This window comes from Solanum stenotomum, chromosome 8 (assembly GCF_019186545.1).
Source record: "Solanum stenotomum isolate F172 chromosome 8, ASM1918654v1, whole genome shotgun sequence".
NCBI classification, from domain to species: Eukaryota; Viridiplantae; Streptophyta; class Magnoliopsida; order Solanales; family Solanaceae; genus Solanum; species Solanum stenotomum.
This window is the reverse complement of record NC_064289.1, coordinates 27057960-27085952: the sequence shown is the minus strand read 5'-3', so window position 1 is coordinate 27085952 and position 27993 is coordinate 27057960. Positions and strand designations below refer to the sequence as shown.

The 27993-nt window shown below is 30.4% G+C and overlaps 2 protein-coding genes across 2 annotated transcripts in view; one reads left to right on the top strand and one right to left on the bottom strand.

Annotated features, from left to right (window-relative positions):
• The window catches only part of LOC125872570 (CBL-interacting protein kinase 18-like), a 504282-nt gene that overhangs the window by 311037 nt on the left and 165252 nt on the right, over positions 1-27993 (top strand). The window lies entirely within an intron of this gene.
• Positions 9409-10364, bottom strand: LOC125872583 (uncharacterized). The gene has a single exon (XM_049553333.1). The coding sequence runs from the start codon at positions 10324-10326 to the stop codon at positions 9742-9744; it is 585 nt and encodes a 194-aa protein (XP_049409290.1). The 5' UTR covers positions 10327-10364; the 3' UTR covers positions 9409-9741.

Genomic DNA, 27993 nt, shown 5'->3' with positions numbered 1-27993 from the left:
GTATCATTATACTTTATACATGTTTTTTGCTATCTGATCTGTTACTGTTGTGCAATCAGTTGAATCATTGCCACCATGTAAACACCTACAAATATTTTCTCATAAGATATTTTAAATATTACAAATATCTCTTTTTGTTTTCATCACCAACTCCTACTCCTACGCGTTAATCGATCATGTACAACATAGATTGTCTAATAGAATACTCCTCATTCAGTCAAGGAAGTAATCCTGGATATATAAGCTCTAGCATCACTCACACAACTCTAATAGCTAGTTCTATTTTACATAGAAAAGGAACATGTTTTTCCGCTAAACATTAACGAGTGATTTCTTGCGCATTTTCAGGAATAAGTCATGCTGTTGGTATATATATAAAGTTTATTTGAAACGGAAACATTTGACATACTTTAGAAACTCTTCAATGATTTACTTTGCTGATGCATAGCCAGTTATTTGGAGAGTAAAAAAAAAGAACAAAACATTTATAAAGGCCTATATATATCCAAGAGCTTCTGTAAAGGCAAATAAGAAAGAATATTTTTTATCTAATACTCATAGAATTTTTCATTACTTTTAGAAATTTTATTAACAATTTGAGTTTCTTCTATTTGTTTTTTACTCTTTTAAATTGTCAAGTTTTTGTTGAAGATCTGTGATAGTGTTTCATGGAATATTTATGTTTTCTCTTCTATTATATATACACGGGTTCACCTACTTCTTTTGCTTATTTTCTGTATTTTTTTCTCTTTTGAGTTTGTTTGATGTTATATTTTGGGTTTGTTGAAGTTTCACATGTATAAAAAAAAAAAAATTAATTTTATATTTTCATTTTGAAATTTGTGGTTTTTGATCTGAAGGTTTTATGTTTAGATTCTAATAGTGAATTCAATCTCTTATATCGCAGATGGAATAAATAATCAAAAATATTACAAATGTTTAGGAGCTTTTTAGAGTTCAAGTGGAAGCGAATGGTTAAGACAACAAAGCATACGTTAATGCCATTTGCGAGTAGTTGAAGAAGTACGAGAAAATTATAACCTCTGAGGTCCAGGAATGGACTAAAAGAAAGTACGATCTTATAAATGTGAGATGTCATGTAGGTTCTCCCTAGCTACAAGAGAATGTATGAGAAGGCTTTGATAGTATATATAGATAATGGTATATGGGGTTCACAAGTGGCGCGGATCTCTTTCTAGATCTGGTGAACCTTTAAAGCTTCATATTATTGAGATGAATTTATCATCGGTATGTTTTGAGAAAATATAAAGATGATTAGCTAAAGAGCTTTAACGATCTCAAATTGATTGTGAGATTTGTGTATTAGATGAGTAGTTTCATTATTTATTTTGGTGTTATTTTTTTTTATATGTGAAATGCAATTCACAACAGTTTTATTATTTATTTTTGGTGTTATTTTGTTTTGATATGTGAAATTCCTATATATTAATAAAGGCATTATATAATGAAGAGTGAAGTACTTTGTTAAATATACTTTAATAATAATATATCTGCAAATGTGACATTAATTTTGTTACATTTTGCAAGTATGCCAATTTTGAGGGTTCTCTCCTTATTTGATGGTTTGGAATTTAATTTCCTCGATCCTAAACCTAAATTTGACTTAACATTGTTAGTTCTCTCATCTACATGCATCTCAGTTTGTAAGCAGATACATGATGCAATATATTAGCATTTATTTAAGGATACAAGTAATGTACTTTTAGGTTTACATTTTCGTGTTTTTCTAACTTATGCTCTTATCATTCACCACTATATGAATATATCAAACACCTATATAGGTAAAATTAGCAATCAAGTCATAATACCTAACATAATTAGTCAAAACAATAACACTTTAAAATATTTATTTAAAATGTCAGAATCACAATATTTTAGAAAATAATTCGTATTCAGATTTTATTATTTAAACTTCCTTTTATTTATCAAAACAGTCCTATATTGAACCAAATTCTAAACCAATAACCGTTTAAAAAGAAAAAAACAACTACACCACTACTCATTACCCTTATTTCCCCACCTTTCACGTCTTCTTTCCCCCACCTTTCTTACCAGCTTCTCTTTCTTCAAGGTTCTCACAAATTGTTCAACAAAATCTCTATTTTAATTCAAGAATTTCTCGATTGTTAAACAAAATCTCTATATTAATTCAAGAAATTTCTCGATTGGCAAAGGTAATTTTCATTATTTACTGACATTTATTTTGATTTGCTTTTTTAAAATGACCGATTATGATGTATATTCCGGACTGTATATATTACGGATTTTCAGTCAATTTTTTTTATTTTTATGTGATTTTTTTTGGATATTCATCAAATATTTATGTTATAAATTACAAAATTACAATATCTTCATGAGTATATTATACAAGTCTTAATCGTGACTATTTTAGTAAGACATTTTTTGTATTTTAATCATAATTGTATTAGTAAGACATTTTTTGTATTTTATTTTTTGTAAGACATTTTTTGTATTCATGTGTATACTCTCTGTAGTTTTAATCATAAATGTATTAGGAAGACATTTTTGTATTTTATTTTGTTAAAGCAATATAAGTTTGATGAAAACATAATATATAAAATTGTGATGAATACATTATAAGAAGGGAAATACAAACTTATTTGCTATTCATTTGGCGTTTGGAATACAAAATGATATTGAAATACATCCTAATTTTTGGAATACAAACTAATATTGAAATACATCCTGATTTTTGGAATATAAACTGATCCAGAGAAATAGTAACTACAATTTTAAAGTGAAATAATAATAATATAACAAGACTGGATATTGAAATATAAATATATAATTTAGTTTGAATACAACTTATTCTATGTTTTATGTTTTCACCAAAAATGTATTTTCAATATCATTTTATTTTACTACTAATTTATATTTATATTTTTTTTCTTAAACTAGAATGCCAAAAGAGTTGTATTCATTATAATTATATACCAACATTTTTTTGTATTTTAAGTTATACATATCTTTATGTATATAGATTGTATTCCATTTTTTATATAATTAAATTTGTGATTCATATAATTTTTCAATTACACTTTTAAGTAATTACACGTTAAATACACAAAAATAAAATAAATAAATTCATAACATGAATATGAATACATTTCGGTTGAACACATATTCAAAGAATTCCAAACAAGTAAATATATAAAACAAAGGGCATTAGAAATTGGGAAACAATTCCACTCTAATAAGATATAAAATTCAAGCATCATTAACTAAACACTACACGATCCATTCCTACACGAACACTTATTGTGCCCCTTAAATCCACAGATACTGCAAGAATTCTTGCTCTTCTTCCCATATAGCTCGTTGTACACCTTATCACGATACTTCTGGGATGGCCTTAGCTTTTTGTGCTTTGGAGGCCGCACTATGTCGTCCTTAATATACTCAGGTACATTCCACTCGTTTTGATCAGGTAAGGGAGTAATTGGAATGATGTATGTATCCAACAAGTAATTACACATTAAAAACACAAAAATAAAATAAACTAATTACATAAATGTAATGTGCGCTCAAACATCACTAGCTTCAAAAAGAAAAAATTATAGAACACGCACTCAATACATACTGATCTGTATTTACATACAAAGATTTCACCTTTTAGCTCAACTACAACAAATTGAATCCAATATTTAATTGTATCCAGAACTTACTACAAGGCAACAAATATTGGTATACAGTTCTTAATTACTTTATGATTTTTAATCCCTAGTTGTACTCTGTTCAGTATATCACATAATTTTTATGACTATATCCCTATATTGTTACTATTTATAGTAACTTAATGGGATACAAAATACTGTCTGCATTAAAAAAAAAACAGCTTCCAAACTAAAAAAAAAACAAACAATTTCATTCGTTCTACATCATAATTTGGATACAAAACATCCCAAAAAAATGGGATTCGAAAATCTCATATTGTTACTGTTTACATTAACATAATGGGATACAAAAATATTGTATGCATTCAAATAAAAAGAAAACAGCTACGAAACTAAAAAAAAATCAAGCACTTTCAATCGTTCTACATTTTAGTTTGGATACAAAACAACCAAAAAAAAAAAGATAAAAATATCAAACCATACAAAGATTTCACCGATTTCATCAGAAAAAAATCAACCCACTATTATAGTCGAGATATAAGAATATGTCATCCAAACAAATACAATAATCGACAAAAATAAAAATACCTAATGTCGAAATTTCTTGAATTCAATGGAACTGACGAAATTATAGTCGTGAATTTTGAAAACCTCTGTTTCAAGAATATGTCGAATTCAACTCGAAGAAACTTTGAAAATTATCAATTGAATGATTCGGAAGACAAAACTATTTTTTGCAATTTTTTTTGGAATTCTTAAGAACAAGACAAAAAAAAACGCTCCAAAGAAAAAATGGCAACATATGCTCTTTCAAAACGTAACTGATTTATATTTAAAATCTTTTTTTCCTTTCTGAAATTTGTTGTTCCATAATTTTCTTTATTCTGTTATTAATTATTTGTATTCTTTCAAATTAATTAAAATAAAAGAAATACATAACTCATTCCTTAACAAACTAAAATATTGTCATTTTAAATAAATAGTGAAACTATTGCTAAGGAGTCCCACTAAAAGCTAAAATATTGTTGTTTTTAATAATTTTTCCAAAAATATATGATGTTGGGCTCGTGCTTAGCACGGGCCTCGGCCATATATCAATATTCACTACTAAAAAGTGCTTCCTTAAGAACATATTTGTGACAAAAATGTTTTAATAGCTGTATATTTTGAAGTGATATTTTAAAAGTACAAAAATTGAAATTAACCAAACCGTATCGATACCGAAGAAAAATCGATATAATCTTAAGATAAAAAAAAATTAAAATCTAATTTTAATTATACATTATAAATACCCAAAAAAACGGAATGATATATTTTTTAGAAAAATAACAGATTCAACTGTCTCAAACACCCCTAATGTTTATTCATTAATAACCGGCGCCTGACGGTAAAAGTGATTGATCATGATGGCAGTACAGTAGTTGCTAGACTAGAGTAGTGGTAAAGATCAGTTTCACAGGATATATAAATTAATAACTTAGCTGTTTTAGATCCCATATAAGATCTTAATGAATCAGACATATCTGATACAAATAAATGGTTGTACAACAATAAAAAAAAAACGCACTAAAGATAAATTGAGATCTAAACTACAATGAGATTCAAATCTCTATTAAACAAAAACAAATATGACTAAAGAATAAAAGGTTCATATTTCAACTAGGCAAACTGATCACCAGTTCCTCGAAATAGTATCAAATATCTTAGAGATATCCAACAAAAAAGGTCTTTGAAATATTTTGTATCCCATGACACTATTAACTAAAATTTAAAAGTGGGAATTTCAAAACATTACAATTTGCATAATTTGAAAACTATATAAAACTTGTTGAAGAAGAAGGAAGTTGGCGATTGGAACATGTCAAAGGAACAGCTCCAACGAAGTTGACTGATGTGTCTACATCGAAGTGTTGAAGATGAAGGAAGCTGATGATTGGAACATGTCAAAGGAACAGGTCCAACTAAGTTGATTGACGAGTTGACATCACTGTTGTAGAATTAGAGTCGCACTAGGATTAAACTACTTATATTAGTTAGGATTATATTACGACTAGGATTAGATTACAATTAGGATTAGATTATGACTAGAATTATATTATGACTATGATTAGATTATTTATAATTGCATTATTATTATTACAATAGTAATATGTATTGTAGTAGGACTCTAAGTATAATTAACTTAGGACTACAATTCTCTCCTTTTATAAGGAGTATGTTCTTAACAATTTTAATCATCAATACAATCCTTGATTTCTCTAATCCTAGAGGTGAGATTTCTACATGGTATCAAAGCATAAAAGCTCCTCCGCTCTCTGAGTATTGATAAAAAAAACAAAAAAAAACACACACGTTGCAATGACCACTTCTACCAAAAATATGTCGACCTCCTTACTTCACCAACTCATTGTCACTTGCTCCATTAAACTTAAGCCAGCAAACTATCTCATAAAGAGGATACACAAATCCCAATTGATTCAAATCACAGAGAATGAACCAAGTAAAAGTAGTTGTTCCACTGAACAGACTGCTGGGAAAGTTGTAGCGGTTGAGAAAGATGCAAAAGATAGTGGCACCATTGATGATTGAAAGGAGAAAGATATGTTGCTAAGGAGTTGGATCTCAGGCACCTTGACCGAAGAAAGCATGTACCTAACTGTGGGCTGCTCAACTGCCAAGGAGATGTGGGAATGTTTGGAAGAAACTTATCTTCAAACAACAAAAGAAAAAAAGTTTCAGCTTAAACAACTACAAAGTGTTAGGCTAGGAACCAAAAATATTGATGAATACATCAAGGAATTTAAAGGCATATGTGAAAAGTCATGCCCCAAAATCATGTTAGGCAGGGGAAGAGGAAACAACAACATCACCTCCAGAGAAACATGTTTCAAGCCTGCTGGACAGGAAACAGGTTCTCAGGTTCTCAGGTTCTCAGAACAGTCAATATGGACCAGGTTCTCTGAAAATAAAAGTTTCCAAAATGAAAATAAGGAGAGGAATAATATTGAGTCATGTCAAATCTGTGGTAGGAATAATCATACTATTCTTAAGTGTTTTTACTGATGGAACTACTCCTATCAATCTGCAGATGAACTATCACAAGCAACGACTAGACATCACATTCATATCGAAGCATTGACAAAACAAGTTTTTGTTGGGTATTCAAAGTTTTTTTTTGTTGGATATTCGAAGCAAGCTAGGAGTAACCGTTCCTCTACTCACTAGCTTGAGCGGAAGTGTTGAAGAAGAAGGAAGCTGGCGATTGGAACATGTCAAAGGAACAGCTCCAACGAAGTTGACTGACGTGTCTACATCGAAGTGTTGAAGATGAAGGAAGCTGATGATTGGAACATGTCAAAGGAACAGGTCCAACAAAGCTGACTGACGAGTTTACATCACTGCTGTAGAATTAGAGTCGCACTAGAATTAGACTACTTATATTAATTAGGATTATATTACGACTAGGATTAGATTACGATTAGGATTAGATTACGATTAGAATTATATTATGACTATGATAGATTATTTATAATTGCATTATTATTATTACAGTAGTAATAGGTATTGTAGTAGGACTCTAAGTATAGTTAACTTAGGACTCTACAATTCTCTCCCTACAAAAGGAGTATGTGCTTAACAATTTTAATCATCAATACAATTCTTGATTTCTCTAATCCTAGACGTGAGATTTCTACAAAACTGAGGTACAAGATGAACACCTTGGAGAAAGTATTGAAGTTATTTCAAATATATCATCTTCAAGGGGTAATTTTTGGTCCAAATTATAGTTCACGTGGGGTAACAAGAATCACAAAATTAGATATCTTAGGTAATTATTTTTAAAAATTGATCTAAAGCTATCTACTGGCTACCATGCTCCAAAACAATTGAACGGTGCACTTAGTTAAATGATAAGTTACTTGGACAAAGAAATCGATATCAAATCGTACATGCAGGACCACTTAGGCTGCATCTACATAATTAAAAACATTGACATAAATATGAATATCAGTAATTTGGAGTTTAGCATAATCTTTCAATAATTCAAGTAGGTCCTAAATTGAATAGGTTTGTAATCTTATCAAACTCTATTATTCTCGTCTACCTAAACGGACCACCTTTAATTTACTTCCCAAAAAATGAAGAACAAAATTCCTTCTTTGCCTCAAGTAGGCTGCCCTTCTTCCTACATCAGTCCTTACATCTGCCTTTATGATTTATCATTAGGGCTGACAATGAGGCAGTGTGAGTGTGAGGTGGGGTGGTGTGGGTTTAGACATATACAGGTCAGGGCAGGTTTAGATATATGCAGGTGTGGGGTGGGGTTGTATGGGTTTAGACATATATGGGTCGGGGCAGGTTTAGATATATGCGGGTGTGAAGCGGGGCAGGTGCGGGTGCAGGTAGGGTTAGGAATTTCCTCTTCTCAAATAGGCACTTGTTTTGTGTTTGATGATATGTTTCAGTTAAGGGTGTGCATCGGTCGGTTTGTTCCAGTTTTATGTATTATGGGTTCGATTTATCGATTTTTAATTTTTAAATATGTTAAAAATATTTTTTTATCAGTTTTCGATTATCCTTAACGGTTCGATTTCGATTTAATCAATAAGAAAATGCTGATAAAATATTTGTATCGTTTCTCCAATAATTTGATGACAAGACAATAATGTAACTTTACAAATGCTCATAAAAGAGAAATAATAATAAGTAACATGAAAAGAATTATACAAACGTAACATAAAGAAAACTTAAGAGGAATAGGGTTCTTACTTTAGGTTTTGACATTTTGTATAATGTAAAGCCGTGAACTCAAAATAAATTGTGAAGTGTGAATTGAGAGCTAAATTGCAAAGATAGTAACTAGTAAGGTATTGAGATTAATATTTAATATTTATGTATCGACTATGGGTAAAGTAGTACATTACTATAGTCTTAATGTGTTATTGATTTACCCAATAACCTAATATTTAAAAAGCAAAATCAAATCGATAAGCTGATAATTTTTTTTATAAAATCATTAATCTAATAACTCAATAGCAATAAACTAAATAACACTTTTTTCAATTCGATTTATCCATCGATTCAATTTTTACACACTCCTATGTTTCACCTATTTGCACAATGTCAAAATTGACTAGAAAGTATCTATTTGTACATCCTAATTAAGTAGAACAAAATAAACGTAAAATGCAATATAAAAAAAGTTCACACTTGAAGGGTACAAGATGAGAAGACAATATTAAATTAGGTCTTAGGCCTAACTCACACCTCAAAAGTTAGCTCAAAGGGAGGAGGATTGTCCAAGCCTTATAAGGAGTCCACCCATCTCATTAACCACCGATGTGTGTATGGAGTTTGTTTATATTTTAGGCCCTAAATTGAAATTTCGCTTTAAGCCCCCAATCACGTTGAGTCGCCCCTGCCAGTGTATTTATTAGTCATATTGTTTATTTGGCCTACTAAGATAGTAAAAATTCTCAATACTGCAACCAGTATCCTGAATTTCTGTCCTAAGTTGTAACAACCAGGATCCTTGCAAACTATATATGCAGGACCACTTAATTAAAAACATTGACATAACTATGAATATCAATAATTTGGAGTAGCACCATGGATCTTTCAATTATTCAAGTAGGACCTAAATTGAATATGTTTGTATTCTATCAAACTCTATTATTCTCCGTCTACCTAAAGGGACCGCCATTACTTCCCAAAACAATCAACAACAAAATTCCATACATCTACCATTATGATTAATCATACACAATCCTTAACAACCACGATAAATGGAAGATATATATTTGTACATCCTAATTAATAGAACAGAATAAAAGTAAAATTGAATATGAGAAAATTCACACTTGAAGTAATACCAGTTCAGAGAATTAAGACATGAATAGCATCAACTTTGACACAGACAAAATGGATGGAAAAGCATCTGGATGGATCCCGAGATTATTAGTAGCAAATAATTTAAAACAGGGGAATCGGATAGCAGCACACTTAACAGTTGACACCATTCTACAACAACTATCTAAAACTGATGTACAAGATGAACACCATGTTTCAAATATATCATGATCAATTACCAACGAAAGTTAAATGCCTTCTTCACATTCTTAGAATTGACTCGAAAACGCTTGGAATTCCCCATTCTGCATCCAAAACAGAGTGTTGAAGTTGGTGAAGAAGGGATCTGCTGCATCTTGTCATGATCATACTCCTCAAAACGGTAATTTCTTCTGTTGGAAGAATTATAAGCCATGGTTTGTACGGATGAAATTGAAAATGACGACGATGAACAAGACGATGAAACAGAAGGAGAAGTTGTGATTCTCTTGGAGGGAATGATTTTAGGGAAAATCGAAAAGAAGAAATTTGATTTTGATTGTTTTCGCAATGGAGCATTAGTTTGATAAGAAGGTGGAGGAGTAAGTGGCGGAAGAGAAATATCTGAGAATTTGTGTTTAGGAGTACCTGGTTGAGATTCCCATACAAATGGAATTGAACCAGAAGATCCTCCACAGTAATAATACCTGAAAGAAGACTCACCTCCTTTTGCAGTGCTTTCCTTAGACAAAAGCCTTGAGAAAAACTTGTCATCTTGTTTGATTAGTAGAAAATCTGCAGAATGATGATGAGATCTATTATTATTATCACCACTCACCATCTTTCTTCTTTTTTTTCCCTGTGTTTCTGCTTCTGCACTTCACTGCTTCAAGATCTGAAGTAGAGGGAGGGCAAAGGGAAATAATAAAGATTTGAAGCTAAGATTTCAATTGGATATTTATTTTTGTATATATTCCAATCTAGTCTATTTTTAATTAATTAAAGGGGGTCTGAAAATGGGTATTGAATTAAATGCATTAGTGTAAACTGATTTAAAGGAGACCATGCACAGAAATGAAGGGCATTTTGTTTTTTGAGGAATTTGTCTTCACTGGGATTATTAATTTATTATTAGCTAATGTTAGGCTTTGTCATACCCCCTCTATTTCAAATTAATTTAATTGTTGAGATATTTTTTATTTTCAAATTAACTTAATTGTTCAATTTTCAAGACTACTTTTAGAGTATTCTTCCAATTTTATCCTTCATTAGTTAGTACTGAAATTAGTGATTAATTAATATTTAGTTATTTTAATTATAAATTTTACAATAATTAATGAGGGTAAAAATGAAAAGTTATGCCTAATTTATGTCTTAATCTTCTTTTCTTAAAAGGGGTGAAACACCTCAACAATTCAATTAATTTGAAATGGAGGGAGTACCTCTAAAGAAAATAATACTCTTTTTATTCTAAATTAATGATTATTTTTTATTTTATTAGATAATTTAAGAAATCTACATTTTGTTATTGTTCATATCAATACACATAAAAATTAGAGTAGAAGAATGGCTAGTCTTGAAAATTATTCACGGTCCAAATGACCTATTAATTGTAGGCGTAAAGTAAAAAAAAATAATTAATTTTATCCTGATTAAGTAACTAATCAAATAATATGGGACAACTTATTTTAGTAAGATGTTCATATATTATGGGACAAAGAGAGTATTTATTAAAAATTTATGTATTATATATATTTTGTAAAAAAATGTTATTATGTCAAGAAATTTATTTATTATAGTTATTTTGTTAACTATGCTTTATAAATTCAAATCTTAACATTACTATTTTATATAGTTATTTAATAATAAATTTATCTTCATTTATTAAAATGTGTAAGTAAAATGATTTTTTTTTTTTGTTTTTAATATATGAGCCAACTAAAATAAAATTGAGGGAGTACAAGAAAAAAAAAGATTTTTTTCAAACACCAACTAATGTGAGGTCAGTTTATTTAAATATTTTGAGGTCATTTAAGAGTGAGATTTTGTGTATTAGCTAGTGCGTTGTACTACTTTGAGTAAAATGAGATTTAATGCAGTTGGCAGGTAGTTATAATTATTAGTAAACTATTTTATTATTTTCTTCAAAAAATAAACCAATTTCTTTATATTCCTCAAAATATTCTAGGCCATTGATTAGATAGATTTTTTTTTTTTTTTGGTTTCTAATTGGTTGCTGGATATCTACACTAGAGTCTGATTAAATTCGGATTCATCCACTTTGGAAGGTAAAGCATTCCCATTAAAGACGAGTTCATATCCAAGGAGATTCATATTTAAAACTTTTAATTACGAATGACGGAGTATTTAACACTCCACCATAACCCTTGTTAATACTGATTAGACAAATTATCTCGATTCTCGAACATTCGATGTGATCTTCCTCAAAATTGAATTATGAAGAAATAAATTGGGTAGAGATGGGTAGGAAGATGGATGTAATAAATGGGAAATGGAAGTGGTCCATGACTATTTAAGGTAAAGTTGTTTCCATGGTTGATGAGAAGACAAGCTCCGTTTGGTTATGTGACTTTTCATCCAAATTAATTACTCTCCAATAATAAATTCCAAAATACAACGAATTGGACGTATACCTACATGTCTAAGTAAAACTTTTTAAAAAAATTATGTTTTTATTGAATGTGTAACAATTTTTTAACTATCGAACATAATTGATATTGGTTGTAGTGTATTTAAGTTCAATTCTATCGTCACAGGAAGGATAAATATTGTTTAAATATATTTTAGTTATTTAGTTATATAAATATTAATTCACTCAGTAGTTTGAAATAATTACATATTGTCTTACTAATTAATAATTGTGTATCANGTTGAACAACCTTGACATAAGTTCTTCCGTGGCAGAGTGGTTAAGCGTGTTCATTTCCACCAGAGGTGCGCAAGTTCAAATCCCGTGAGCGCATAAGTTTTGGTTTTATTTTGAGAGCAGAACACAACCTCACACACCATTATTATGCTCCTCAAGTTTCTTAATTATTAATATTACAATTTTAATAATATAGAGTAACATATATGAATACATTATTTTAATTTTGAATATTTAGATATCATGTATTTCTAATTTTTATCTAGGATATAATGCACTTTCGAATGGTGAAAACAAAAAAGCCACCACTTTACATTATTTGTGTTTATATATGTTAACAACTTTAAATCCAAGGCTAAAATCAATATATGCGTTTTATCTTCTTCTTCTTTTTTAAGAATTTTTTTTTTCTACTGGGGTGATTTATGTTTTGTAAAGCTAGACGCATTTGTTCTATCAATATTTCACTTTAAAAACAATAATCATATATTTTTATCATATAAAATCAATGCATCAAAAAGAAGAAAAAAAACTTGATTGTTTATATTTGATATTGACAAATGTTGAGATCGTTCATGATAGAATCACTAGGTTAAGTAAATAACATTCAACTCACTTATTAAAAAAAAAAAATCTTGAACACCCTTGATGAAATTGCTGGCTCCGCCACTGATTCTATCGTCACAGGAAGGATAAATATTGTTTAAATATATTTTAGTTATTTAATTATATAAATATTAATTCACTCAATAGTTTGAAATAATTACATATTGTCTTACTAATTAATAATTGTGTATCATATTTTAAGTGTAATAAACCACTCCTTCAAAATTCAAGTTAGATATATTATGAAATACAAATACATAGGGATGGAGGGAGGCGAGCGAGAGAGAAGAGAGGAAAGCGAGATATGAGAGAGGTGAGTGAGAGAGTCAGTGTATTTTAGATACATGTGAATCACACTAGATACATTCATATACATTTTGAAATATATATATATAGATAGATAGATAGATAGATAGATAGATAGATAGATAGATAGATAGATAGATAGATAGATAGATAGATACATACATACATAAGGATAGAGGCGAGAGAGAGAGGGGCGAGTAAGAGAGTTAGTGTGTCACAAATTCATACATGTTTGCATACAGTGTATCTAAAACAAATTACATTTAATTTGATTTGCATGTAACTGAATTACAGATATCTAAATGTGTTAGATACATGAATTTGGTGAAGTAAATATAGCACAAAAGATAATTTTGAAAAAAATACATAATTAGATGGTAAACTAGTGAAATTTGTGTTTTTTCTCTATATTTCATGAGATCGAGAGAAAGTTTATCAGAGTTGATGTCCTAAAACAAAATCATATTTAAACGCCTCTTAATTAAACTTATTTCACAAGATCTATTCGTTAATGAGGCACTAAAAATTTGTTTTCTGTACTAATCTATGACTATGACTAGTCACAAGAGTCTGTGTCAGCACGAGCTCAATATATGTTATTTTCTTGTTTCAATTTATGTGAAACAAATAGGTTTTGAAGAGTTAATCAATTTTTAAATATATTTTTATAAGATATTTAAAGTTGTTAATTATTGTGATTTAATATTTTCTATGTAATTTTCAATAATATATGTTACTCTCTATATCCCAATTTATTTGGCACGGTAGATTTTTTCTGTCTTTTAATTTTTAAAGTTATTAGTTATTTTGATTTATTGTATTTTTACGTCATTTTTAAATAATATATGTTACTTCCTTTGTTAGAATTTATGTGACACATATAAAATCTTGAGAGTCAATCAAACTTTTATATGTCTGTTAAATATTTTAAGTTGTTAATTATTGTGATTTATAGTACCTTTTACGTAAATTTCAAATAATATATGCTACTTTTTCGACACAATTTATATGACACTGATAGAATTTTGAGAACCATTTAGAATTTTTATATGTTTTTAAAAAAATTAAATTGTTAATTACTGTGACTTGTAGTACATTTTACGCGATTTTTAAAATATATAACAGATTCTAAAAATACAAGAATTTCAAATATTTTAAGTTTCTAATTATTGTGATTTAAAATATTTTTTACGTAATTTTTAAATATCAAACAAATTCAAAAAAATATAAAATTTTCAAAACTACCCCCGAATAGAAGCAAGATGTTAACGAAGAGTTGCCTGCTTCCAGCAGCTGAAGCAAGCATGTTGACCACAAGCAGGTCAATGTAGCCGCTTATTAATAAGAGAAAATCAATCAGATCACATGACAAAAGAAAATAATAATTCAAAGAAATTGAGTATTTAAATTGTGAGAAACGTAAAAAATGAAAGGAGTATACATTTACCAACAACGGTTATACTGAGATGAATAGGATCCTTCCATTTTTAATCAAAAGAACTGGGTATGGATCACGTCGGAGAAATTGAGTATTTAAATTGTGAGAAACGTGAAAAATGAAATGAGTATACATTTACCAACAACAGTTATGCTGAGATGAATAGGATACCTCCATTTTTAATCTAAAGATCTGGGTATGGATCACGTCGGAGAAATTGGGTATTTAAATTGTGAGAAACATGAAAAATGAAATGAGTATACATTTACCAACAACAGTTATGGTGAGATGAATAAGATCCCTCTACTTTTAGTCTAAAGATCTGGGTATTGATCACTTCAGAGAAATTGAGTATTTAAATTGTGAGATACATGAAAAATGAAATGAGTATATATCTACCAACAACATTTATGGTGACTGGTGAGATGAATAGGATCCCTCCACTTTTAATCTAAAGATATGGATATGAATCACTTCATCTTAAATTAGTCTACGTGACATAACTTTAAATTAGTTGGAACCTCAATATGAATATTGAACACCAAATAGATAAATAAAATGAATATATATACGCATAAGAAGAAAAATTAATACTATTTACTCCCTCGTCTATGTTACTCGTCTTGCATTCCTAAGATACTTAGAAAAAACTTTGAAGAACTTGGTAAGACACAATAAAGTTTAAGAACATTTTCACAACTAGAAAATTAAAACTAGTAGAGAAACTAGAATCAAAAACAGATTAGAAAAAATATACGAAATATTTTTCCTTAAAGAAGAATTGTTGTCAATCTGTGTTTAAAGAATCTTACTAATTCCAACAAACTTTGCAGAAACACGAAGTTATCAAAGTTTAACGAACCAGTGAAGAAGAACATAAATTAATTCACAAATTTAAAATCTGCAACACATACCAGAATCTGGAAAAACAGAAAGAAGATCAAGCCCATTGAATGCACAGTGTCCCCTTAAGGAAATTATTCCCCTCTAGTATCCGAGGTTTGATTTGGAATATGTCCTCCCAGGATAGAATGATCTCAATCACCAGTGTATTGATACCCAAAACGCTGGTGTCAGCGAGCCACTCAACGGCAGTAAAGTACACTTAGAATACTAGATTTAGTAGTAGAAGAAGTCCAGAAAAATTCTAAATTTAAAATGAGAGGAAATTCCTCAATTTATAGAAAACAAAGGGTAGTGTGAAAAGGTTCTTATTGTGCCTTACCGGAAAGGTCACAAACCTTTGGAAAAGTTACAATCTTTCAGAAAGGTCACCACCTTTCATAAAAGTCACAATTTTTCATAAAAGTCGCAACTTTTCATAAAAGTCACAACTCTTCATAAAAGTCGCAACTTTTCATCAAAGTAACAACTCTTCATAAAAGTCGCAACTCTTCATTTTTCATTCACACCTTTTAAAACCCAACAATCCCCCGTATGAATGGGGAATGACTCCAAGACAAAGAAACAAACAAATATGTGTACTTTACAAGCAAGAATTAATTGCATCTGGATAAGTAGGTTTCCCCTTGGACTTTCCGTAGTGAACATATGTCGGATATACTCGGTCAATCGGTAGATGCGATATCTTTGAACCGTCGAGCTTTGGTGTATACCTAGACAACCATATGTCACACAATTAACCCTTTACCATTTATGGTTCTTACGGTTGTGTTCGTTTCAGCCATGAACACCTCCTGGTTTCATGAGTGTATAGAGAATAGGCTTTTGACATAAAATTCTCTTTGAAGCGGCTTACACTTCACACTCACATAGGTGATTTCTAACCGTGTCATCTCGTAGATACACTATTTGGTCAAATCTGCCAAACTTAGCAAATCATTAAAAACATTAAGCTTTAGTAACTCATTAACAAGCCTTAATGTTGTATCCTTGTTCCTGAGCATTGTCTTCATCATGAGAATGGATTGAGTTTGTTGATAATGCCGAACCGTCAGTCACAACTTTGTTTTTCTCCTTGAATCTAGCTCTTGGGATCTCCAGTCTGCTAGATAGAGTTACTGCCATGATGACTTGTCCTAAGCCGTAAACCCATTCCCTTAGATGATCTTTAAACTTTCTCTCTAGTTAGGCCTTTTTTTAAGTGGATTCGACACATTATCCTTTGACTTTACATAGTCAATTCTGATAATTCCACTAGAGAATAGTTTTCTAACGGTATCTTGTCTATGTCCTATATGACTAGATTTTCCGTTATACATCATTCTCCATGCCCTACCTATTGCATCTTGACTATCAAAGCGTATGCATACTGATGCCAAAGGTTTGGGCCAAAAAGAATATCTATCAAGAAATTTCGGAGTCTTTCAATTTATTCACCGACCTTATCTAGAGTACCTAGCTTAGAGATCATTGTAGAGCTAGCGATACATGTCTCTTTTTTTTTTAAAATATTTCCAAGAGACTGCTCCTCTACCGAGAGTAAATACATATCCACTTGTGGATTTTACTTCATTTGTCCGGTGATCCAATTCACATTACTATATCCTTTCAATACCTGTTGGATATTGTTAAAATGCAAGACATAGTTTTAAGTATCTCTTAAATACTCCAAAACTCTTTTCATTGTCATATAATGAGTTCGATTGGGATCACTCGTGAACCAACTCAGTTTAATAATAGCAAATGCTATATCTGATCGCGCACACTTCGTGATATACATCATACTTCTCAATACTTTAGCACAATCCAATTGTGAGTCACTTTTGCCTTCACTCTTTTGAAATGCGAAGCTCACATTTATTGGAGACTTGACAATATTGAAATCCAAATATTTGAACTAGTCAAGTACCGTTTCAATGCAATGAGACCGCGAATATGCTAACATTATGGAGTTCTAAGGATTCTTATACCTAAGATCACATCAGCAACTCCAAAAATTTTCATTCCAAACTTGCTTTCTAGCATACGTTTAGTAGAATTTAGTGTCAACATATCACCAATTATACAAACAAACAATGACCTAGTGATTTTAATGTAAACACATTTTTCACTTCCATCATTCTTAAATCCATTTACCAACATAATTTGGTCAAATATCTTATGTCATTGTTTGGGCGCTTGTTTTAGTCCATAAAGTGACTTAACAAGTTCGCACACTTTCTTTTCTTTACCAGGAACCACAAAACCCTCGGGTTGTTCCATGTAAATTTCTTCCTCCAATTCTCTATTTAAGAGAATTGTTTTCACATTCATTTGATAAATTTGGAGGTCATATACCACAACTAATAATATTAGCATCCGAATGGATGTAATTCTTGTTACTGACGAGTATATATCGACAAGCTCAAGACCTTATTTTTGTGTAAAGCCTTTGACACAAAGTCTTGTTTTATATTTGTCAACAGTTTCATCGACTTTCATTTTCCTTCTGAAGATTCACTTTGAACCCAAAGGTTTATTTTCTAGAAGAAGATCAATTAACTTCAAATATGGTTGCTCAAGATTTCATCAATCTCACTATTGACACCATCTTTCCAAAAGGACGAGTCTACAGAAGACACAAGAAATATTACAAAATCATATTCGAAGGAAGCAAATGTCCTTTGACATTTACTACGCCTCTGAATATCTTTATTAAGTACATTCTCCTTTTTCCTTTCCAAGGTCTTTTAGACCCTTTACTAGACTACTCAAGTCTAATTTACAGTCCACAGTCATATGTCTTATTATAATCCTTTTAGAAATAGGAACTTGGACTTTGGCTAGACACCCCCACACTTTGAAATATTTCAAGTTGGATTTTCTTCCTTTCCATTTCTCATATGGAATAGATTGTGTCCTGAACAAACAAAATTGCTTTCTTTCTGAAAAGACAAAACTTTTTGTCGTTCCCTTTTACAGTAAGGATAGTTCCTCCACACAAGTTTTGTGGTAAACTCGAATTTATAAATAATGCATCCATCATTTCTTTCAACGTTCGGTTTTTCATTAGATTGAGGTGAATAGGGCAGCAGTTTGATGGATAATTCCATTTTCCAAACATATTTCTGCACAAGAAGATTTATACTCTCCATTCTTATCACTTCTTATGTATTTCCCAACTGATTTTCAACTTCGATATTATATTGTCTAAACATTTCTATTGCTTCATCCTTACCACTCAGCAAATAGACATAGTCATTTCTAATGCAATTGTCAATGAAAGTTATGAGATACTTTTTTCCACCATGAGATGGTGTTAACTTCATATCACAAATGCCAGTGTAAATCAACTCTAAGGGATTAGAATTCCTTTCAACAGATTTATAAGAATGCTCAGCATACTTAGACTCCACACAAACATGACATTTTTATTTATTGCACTCAAAGTTAGACAAAACTTCTAAGTTGATCAGTTTTCCTTACAAGGTTTTGTAATTGACATGCCCCAAGTGTTCATGTCACAAACTTTGACTCAAGCAAGTAAGAACAAATAAAAATATTGAGTTTGAAAAGTTCTTCGCGAGGTAGCTTTTTTCTCACTAATATTTTGTTCATATTTCTTACAATTTTGTGTGATACAAACATTGTTTAGAGTCATCACCTTGTCAAATGTCCTTTTCAGAAGGAACTTTCCATAACTTTCAATTGAATTGTTATAGAACTACCCATGAACAAAGTTTCATCGGGTCCAATAAAGGCAATATAGTCCAAATGTTTCTTTTACAGAACATAACAAATGACTATTCACCAATATTCATGTCTATGCAAATATTTTTATCATAATAGACATATCTTTTCAAGAAAAATCACAACAATTTAAGTGACACTTTTTCATATAAGAACACAATTATTTTGAACAAGTATATATAGAATTTGGTAGTTTCATACTAGTCACACCATATACTAGTAATAGAGAAACTCAACAACCACAATACAAAATATACTCCAAGAATTTTGTGGGTCTAACATAATACAAAAGTATCATTGAATTTCATATCTTTTGCTCCAAAATTATATTAGACACCAAGTCTAATTTTATCTTTATCATAAGCAAAGAACCCCACATTTTAAATATGATCTCAAAAATATTTTTCAAGTATTTGAAAATAGTTTTTCCACATATTTTCCCAGACTATCAAAATGTCATTGACACTATGAAACCTCTTTTGGAAATATTATTCTACAAAAGAATTATATTGCTTCAATTCTCTTTGACAATATTTACATAGTGCCACAGTTCATTCATAGAGGCATAAAATCACAAGCTCTAAGTCACTGGTATTTTTCCATCTATCACAAATAGACATACCACTTAGTATTTAGAATACTAACAATAAAGACAAAAAAAATTTGTACAATTTGTTTCTATATAACAGTGAGTTTATAGAAAGTCAAAAGTACAACATTGACTTATTATGTGAAGTTTTCATAATTTTTCAAACCAATTGCATAGTCTGATTTATCCAGAGTAATAAACTACAAAAGTTTTTAGCCTACAAAAATCAGACACAATCAAATTTCACATGGAATACAAAACTACAAAAGTTTTTTTTTTTTTTAAAGTCTCCAAACAGAATTAAACATATTCTTTATCACACGGAAATGTTTTTCTTTTCAAATAGTCTTCCAACTATAACATTTTGACATACTATTTTATCAAACAAAAATGTGCATCTCTCATTTTGCAAACTAAAGAATTTTAAAGGCAATACTATTTGCCAAGAAAAATTCATTCCACAACAAATGGTTTGCAGATCTTTTTTCAAAGATACACATGATAAAAAATCAAAATTGTTAACTCTTAGAAACTATTTTTCTCCTTAGATAAATAATAAGAAGGTTACCTGGTGTAATCTTTAACCAGAATAGCACCAATTTTTTCTGTACATTCTCACAATCAGCAGAATACAAGAAATACCAACAGTATAATAATTTCCTTAAAATTGTTACTCGTCTTGTATTCCTCAGATACTTAGAACAAAACTTTGAAGAACTTGGTAAGACACAATAAAGTTTAAGAACATTTTCACAACTAGAAAATTAAAACTAGTAGAGAAACTAGAATCAGAAACAGATTAGAAAAAAATATACGAAATATTTTTCCTTAAAGAAGAATTGTTGTCAATCTGTGTTTAAAGAATCTTACTAATTCCAACAAACTTTGCAGAAACACGAAGTTATCAAAGTTTAACGAACCAGTGAAGAACAAAAGAACATAAATTAATTCACAAATTTAAAATCTGTAACACATACCAGAATCTGGAAAAACAGAAAGAAGATCAAGCCCACTGAATGCACAGTGTCCCCTTAAGGAAATTATTTCCCTTTAGTATCCGAGGTTTGATTTGGAATATGTCCTCCCAGGATCGAATGATCTCAATCACCAGTGTATTGATACCCAAAACGCTGATGTCAGCGAGCCACTCAACGGCAGTAAAGTACACTTAGAATACTAGATTTAGTGGTAGAAGAAGTCCAGAAAAATTCTATATTTAAAATGAGAGGAAATTCCTCAAGTTATAGAAAACAAAGGGTAGTGTGAAAAGGTTCTTATTGTGCCTTACCGGAAAGGTCACAAACCTTTGGAAAAGTCACAATCTTTCGGAAAGGTCACCACCTTTCATAAAAGTCACAACTTTTCATAAAAGTCACAACTTTTTCATAAAAGTCGCAACTTTTCATAAAAGTCACAACTCTTCATAAAAGTCGCAACTTTTCATCAAAGTCACAACTCTTCATAAAAATCGCAACTCTTCATTTTTCATTCACACCTTTTAAAACCCAACAGTCTATACAAAATATCAATCAATTTAAAATACTAATATTTAAAATCCCTTATAAATTCTAACAGCGTAATTTTATATAAATATTACTATTTTTAGGTGTTTAGTATTTGGGGCCAAAAGGGATGACTTTGATAATCTTACCTTTCCCTCATCCGAATTCAATAGTCTTAACTCAAATAGTATTGAAAATAAATAAATAAATAAATAAATATATATATATATATATATATATATATATATATATATAAAATATAATAATATATTCATTGTAATTTCACAAGTGAAATCTAGATAATGTTATGCGTATGCAATCTTAATATTCATGTTTACTGAATAAGTATAAATATTGAATTTCAAATCTTAGCTTGTACCCAATTCTACAAACTTTTTACCAAGAAACGAATGTCAAATTTGGCTTCAATACGATACCAAGAATTTGATGTCAAGCAATGTGAAAAGCTTATGCCAATGTTCGATTTCATATTGCTTCATTAACTAATAATTATCATTATTAAATTTCATATAATGATTATCTCTACTTTTAGAAAGAGTTTGAAAAGAATCGAGAGGGTAATATTTAAAAAGCACCCTTTAAAAATCTTTCTTGAGGGATATGCTCACCCGAGCAATTTTACTTATATTAGACAAGAGGTAGCGTGAATTATCATACTCCCACCGTCTCATATTAGTTGATCATTTTTATTTTTATACATATATTAAAAAATTATAAATAAGAAGATAATTTTATCAAATCACTCTTAAAAAAATTGTTGGAATTTAATAAACAAGTGTGAATACTTTAAAAAAGAATTAATTACAAAGGTAATATATGAAAATCTTAATAAATAATTTCTTAATTAAGTAAGATAATCAACTAATATAGAACAATTATTTTTAATAAGCTAATCAATTAGTACGAGACAAATATGTTAGGGTTTTGCTCTGATTTTCTTTCCTTATTTGAAGTTTATTTATTTCCTTAAAGAAAAGTCAAGTATTACCATAAATACTTGAACTTTTTCTGAAAGGAAAATATAATTTTCTTCCATATTTGGTTTATTCTTTACTTAGAGGAATAGTTTGGAGATTTATAAATTGAAGATCCCTATTCTCATAGCATAACATAATATAATCCACAATGTAGTCGTGTAGTAAGTTTTGTTTATGGGGAGATTTAATTTCTCAACAGTTTTAATATTTTTCTTTGTATTAGTTTTCATATAATAATATTAGTTTTTAGTATAAGTTTTTGTCATCTAATTTATCAATCATATTATTTGCAATTGTAAGCTTTCGCATAATGCCCTAATCACCCTTCATAAACCAACAAGTGATATCAGAGCACATGGTTCAAAGATTCGATGGTTCATTGATCTAATGCTAGAATGAGGTTGAAGACAAGCTCAAGTGGTTTCAAATCAATTTGTAACTAATTTGATGATAAAGAAGATTTTTGTCCAACTACATGTGGAGAAAAGATTAAAATCATATTTTCAACATTCCTGTTGCTGCATCTTTGAAAATAAAAATAAAATATTTTAAAACCATTTTTAACCCATATATTTTAAACTTTATTTTTAACTATGGCAAGCAGCAGTGATGAAGATTATGTGAAGAACGAAGATATCATGCATGTGAAGAAGACAGATCAAGTTTTGTCAAGAAAATCCAGCCAAAAGGGGATATTTGTTAGGATGTTGCCCTGATTTTCTTTCCTTATTTGAAGTTTATTTATTTCCTTAAAAAAAAGTCAAGTATTACCATAAATACTTGAACTTTTTATGTTCCATATTTGGTTTATTCTTTCCTTAGAGGAATAGTTTGGAGATCTATAAATTGAAGATCCCTATTCTCATAGCATAACATAATAGAATCCACAATATAGTCGTTTAGTGAGTTTTGTTTATGGGGAGATTTAATCTCTCAACAGTTTTAATATTTTTCTTTATATTAGTTTTCATATAATAATATTAGTTTTTAGTATAAGTTTTTGTCATCTAATTTATCAATCATATTATTTGCAATTGTAAACTTTCGCATGACGCCCTAATCACCTTTCATAACCCAACAAAATAGAGTTAAATTTTTAATTCACTTATAAAGTTTGAAATTGGAATAGGGGCAAGTGATTTAAATTTAAAAAAAATTATATACAAAGAGTCCTCAATCAATACGGAATTCGCACTTCAATGCTATTGTAAATCCAGATGCACCGACCAAAAGAGTAATTCGTGTTCCCGCTCTTTTCTTTTTTTAAAAAAAAATTATTAAGTGGTATGATACTGGAGTTTGACTATTTTAACTTTGCGCGGCTGAATAGGCTCCGTTTGGGGGAAGCGAAGAATTTTTTTCATATCTAAGATACAAATCAAGATCTATGGTTTAAGAAAAAACAACATCATCAGCTACACCACATTCGTTGCTTGTCGATGGTCGCTCTTCTTATTGTTTTTTTTTTAATTTTCCAATCTATTTAAAAATAAAAAAAATATTTATCACTCCATCACAATTTTTATTAGTCGCTCTATTTATTGTTACTAGTACTAGAAAGAGTTGTTAAAAAGAGGCATATAATGAGCAATAATTGTGTAGCTATCAACCACCAGCTTTAGTTATAATTAGCCCTCCTCTTTGTGGTTGAGCAAGCTCAAGCCTTAATTTGGCCTGGTCTCTAGCTATATTCAGTGTACACGTACTATCCTAAAAGTAACACGTGCTACATAAGCAAATTTATGGCTTTGATGCTAAACAACTTTCCTTGAAAGGAACTGGGAAGTAGGAACCCCACAAAAAATCTTTGACAAGAGAAGATATCTTGAATTTTTTAAAGACATAATACATAAACATGACCTTAACTTGACGTCAGTTAATAACTATGACCTTTAACTTTAGGTGTGCACAAGTAGACACTCAAATTTGTATTAAATTAAACAAATAGACATATTCGTCCGTCATGGCACCCTACATGACAATTTTGTGTCCTACGTGGCGTCCTATGTGTATTATGTCATGTAGGACACATGTATCTACTTGTTCAATTTTATATAAATTTAAGTGTCTACTTATGCATATTCGTTACTCAAAGTTGGAGGTCATAGTTGTCCACTGAAGCCAAGTTAATAAGGGTCATGTTTATGTATTATGATTTTTTAAATATGTTTAGAACAGTTTGATGGGTAAAATAGTCCAATAAAAAAAGAAAAAGGAAAACAATTAAAAATAGAACAAGAAAAACATCATCTAACTAGGATAAAAAGAAAAGAAAAACATTTGCTAACGAGATAAATACACACTCGGAGAACATGGCCACTCAATATTTTCCGTTTAAAAGGCCCATGACTATGTAACATGATATATAGTGATTACCAAAAGTAAGTTTGTATACTTATTAGGGATTTGTATCGATGGTCGGGGTGAAAATCTTAGGGATTGAAGATGGGTGTGTTGACTTAGTATGAGGCCATCACATGTCAAGAAATCAGATCCTTTGACTATATTAGTAATAGAAATATTTAAGTAAATGCTTAAAGTAAATGACATATACTATATCAAAAATGATATTTAGCGGCAATTAATTGATAGCAATAACTTAATTGAAATATGTTCTTTTAGCGGCAATTAACACTCTTTGTTCATGTTCCTAAAGCCTATTGCGACAATGGATCTAATGACAATTAACTAATGGCGGTAAATGTTTTAACACTCTTTGTTAATGTGCGTATTTATTGCAACTAAAATTATTTTTGTTATAGTGATAGATGTTTACGTGGAAACCTCCTTACTCAGTGGAGGAAAAGACCACGACCTGGTATACAAAATTTCTCAAAGCTCTAATATCCTCAAGAAAATCGTAAATAAAGACTTGAGTACTTACAAAGGATTAAACTCTTAATCATATACACCTTGTAACTCCTCTACTGCAAGACACATAGAAATAACCCTATTGCCCATTATACCAACTACTTCTAGCTAATTAGAGGCAGACTCACCCCTCTACGTGAGGGTGCACGTGCACCCGTTAACTTCAGAAAAAAATCATATATATATATATATTTATCTTGAGAAACTGACAGAAATTGGTATATAATTAACAATGCACCCATGAAAAATATAGGAGTGTTATTGTGTTACCGGTACAAGCTACATGATCCACCCGCAAGACCTAGGTTCAAATCCAACTAGAGTGTGTATTTCATTTATTTTATTTTAAGATTCTCTTAGAACTCATATTTGAGCTGAGGTCATATTGGTGCACCCGAAGTCTTCAAATATTGGGTTCGCCTCTAAGCAGTGACAGATCCAGAAATTTTATTTCATGGGCGCTCAATTATTTTTAGTTTGAGAATTGCTATATAAAGTGGGTGCTTAATTAATACATTTGAATAAATTATTAGATATTACAAACAAATATTAGTGTTTATTGCAAAAGGCAATGGGTGCTTAAGCACCCATAATCCAAAACATACATCTGCCACTGCCTCTAAGCTAATATAGACTTTATCAACACAACTCAGCTAACTCTAGCCACAAACTCAACTAACATTGATAAGAACTGAAATGATCTACGATCCTTTATAACATAGGAATGGTTATACAATATGAGAGCACAAGACATGACTAAACTCGACTCAACTTAAGATGTTTTCACACTCAACCAGGTCCCTTGCTACGTATAAAAGTAGTTCTTCCTTGAAAATGATGTTTGCTTTAAATATCCTTGATTGTAAAAATTATGTTCAATCTTGTCAACTTGTTCATTATATAAAAGAGACAAACGACCTAGTAGCACGTCATTGGTCGAGCACAGTTGTACTTTGTGTACCTATGTTATAGTGCCCACCAACCATTGTAGTTTCTGCAGTTTTACAGCTCCATAGAATTAACTTGTCCTATAAGACGGAAACTCTAAGGACCAGGTCCCTCAACTAGGTCTCTTTGCTCTATATTTTATAACACCCTGTTATTTGAAAGGGCTAAAATTAGAAAAAAAAAACATTTTTGGAAAGAATGAAAATCTGAAAGTTGGCAAGTTATGTTAAGTATGAGTTTTGGGTCAACTTCAAATGACCATAACTCCTAGTACATGATGAGTTAGGTGGGCTACAAGATATCAAATGAAAGGTCTTTGAATTATCTTTCCAACGCCACCAAATTTATTATTTTTCGAGTTCGTATGAGAGAGATATGCACGTTTGAAGTTGGACTATCTGAATAAGGAAAGTTACCTAGATTTTGGAAGGGTATTTCAGTCTTTTCATTACCCAATTAATTAAATTCATTTTTAGTAATTTATTTGGGGTCAAAACTGAATTGGTTCAGTTTACGCACTAAAATTTCACGCTAGGGTTTTTAGAGAAAGAACTCAAGAGGAGAAAGGAGGATAAAAGGTTAAGATTCATCTAGTTCTTGTGATTTTGGTTGCGGAGTTCACCAAGGATTCGATCCTAAGAGGTATGTGAGTCTTTCATAGCGTTGGGTTCGTTTACCCACATGTCAATCATGTTTAGTTCAGTGAAATTCGTTCTAGAAAGTTGAAAGTTGATGATTTTGAATTGTGTTCTTGAATATTGGCTTTCGTTCTTGAGTTAAGTTGGGATTGTTGAGTTCTTGAGGAAATCGTGTCGATTTTACATTTTTTATGAATAGATTCTTGTATACATATACTGGGTATCTGAATCTAAAGAGAATTTGAGAAGAAGAATCGAATTTAAGTGAATTGGAGTTAGAAAATGAAGAAGGAAAAAGTCAGGCGAAATTGGCGACCCAGTCCGCGTCGCGGACCTGCCTTCCCTTTTTGCAGAAGATTTATCCGCATCTTGGATCCCTCTGCCTGAAAATTTGTATTTCGCGACCAAATATTTATATGCATCTCCGCGTCGCGGTCTTGCTTCCAGACAGTGATTTCTTGATCGTTTCTCATGTTTAACTATCTAAAAACACTCCTAAACATCACGAGATCTTTCCTATCACAATCACAACCTTGAATCCATAAATTTCAAATTCACGGAAAGTAAAGAGCCAAGTCTAGAGAGTTCCTAGAGTCCTTTCAAAAGTCTTTTGCAAATGCTTTAAACTTGTTTGAAGACTTGAGTTTTAAGTTGAGTAAACAGTAAAGAGTGAAGTTCATTTCTTCAAAAGAGTATATGGGGACTATGTATTTTCAAAGAGTAAATGTTTTCACATTTAATCAAGAAAGGAAACATCGATTTCCAAAAGAGCCTTTGAGCTAGTTTTCAGTAAAGACTAAATGTTTTAACATTTAATCAAGAGAGGAAACACTAATTTCTAAGAGAGCCTTTGGACTAGTTTTTTAGCAATTATCTCAAATCACAAAAAGAGTTATGTTTTTAAACATATGAGCTAGTTACATTTTTAGGAGTAGTATTGAGCAACAATATGGGGGAGAGTTCAGACAACTCACCTGCCTCATAAATCATGTAGCCAACGTGGGTAAAAGGGTCATACTTTTTAGATGATTCATTAGTGATTTTTAGCATAGACTAGTAGATCCACTTAGTAGTTAGGTTCTATACCTTCGGT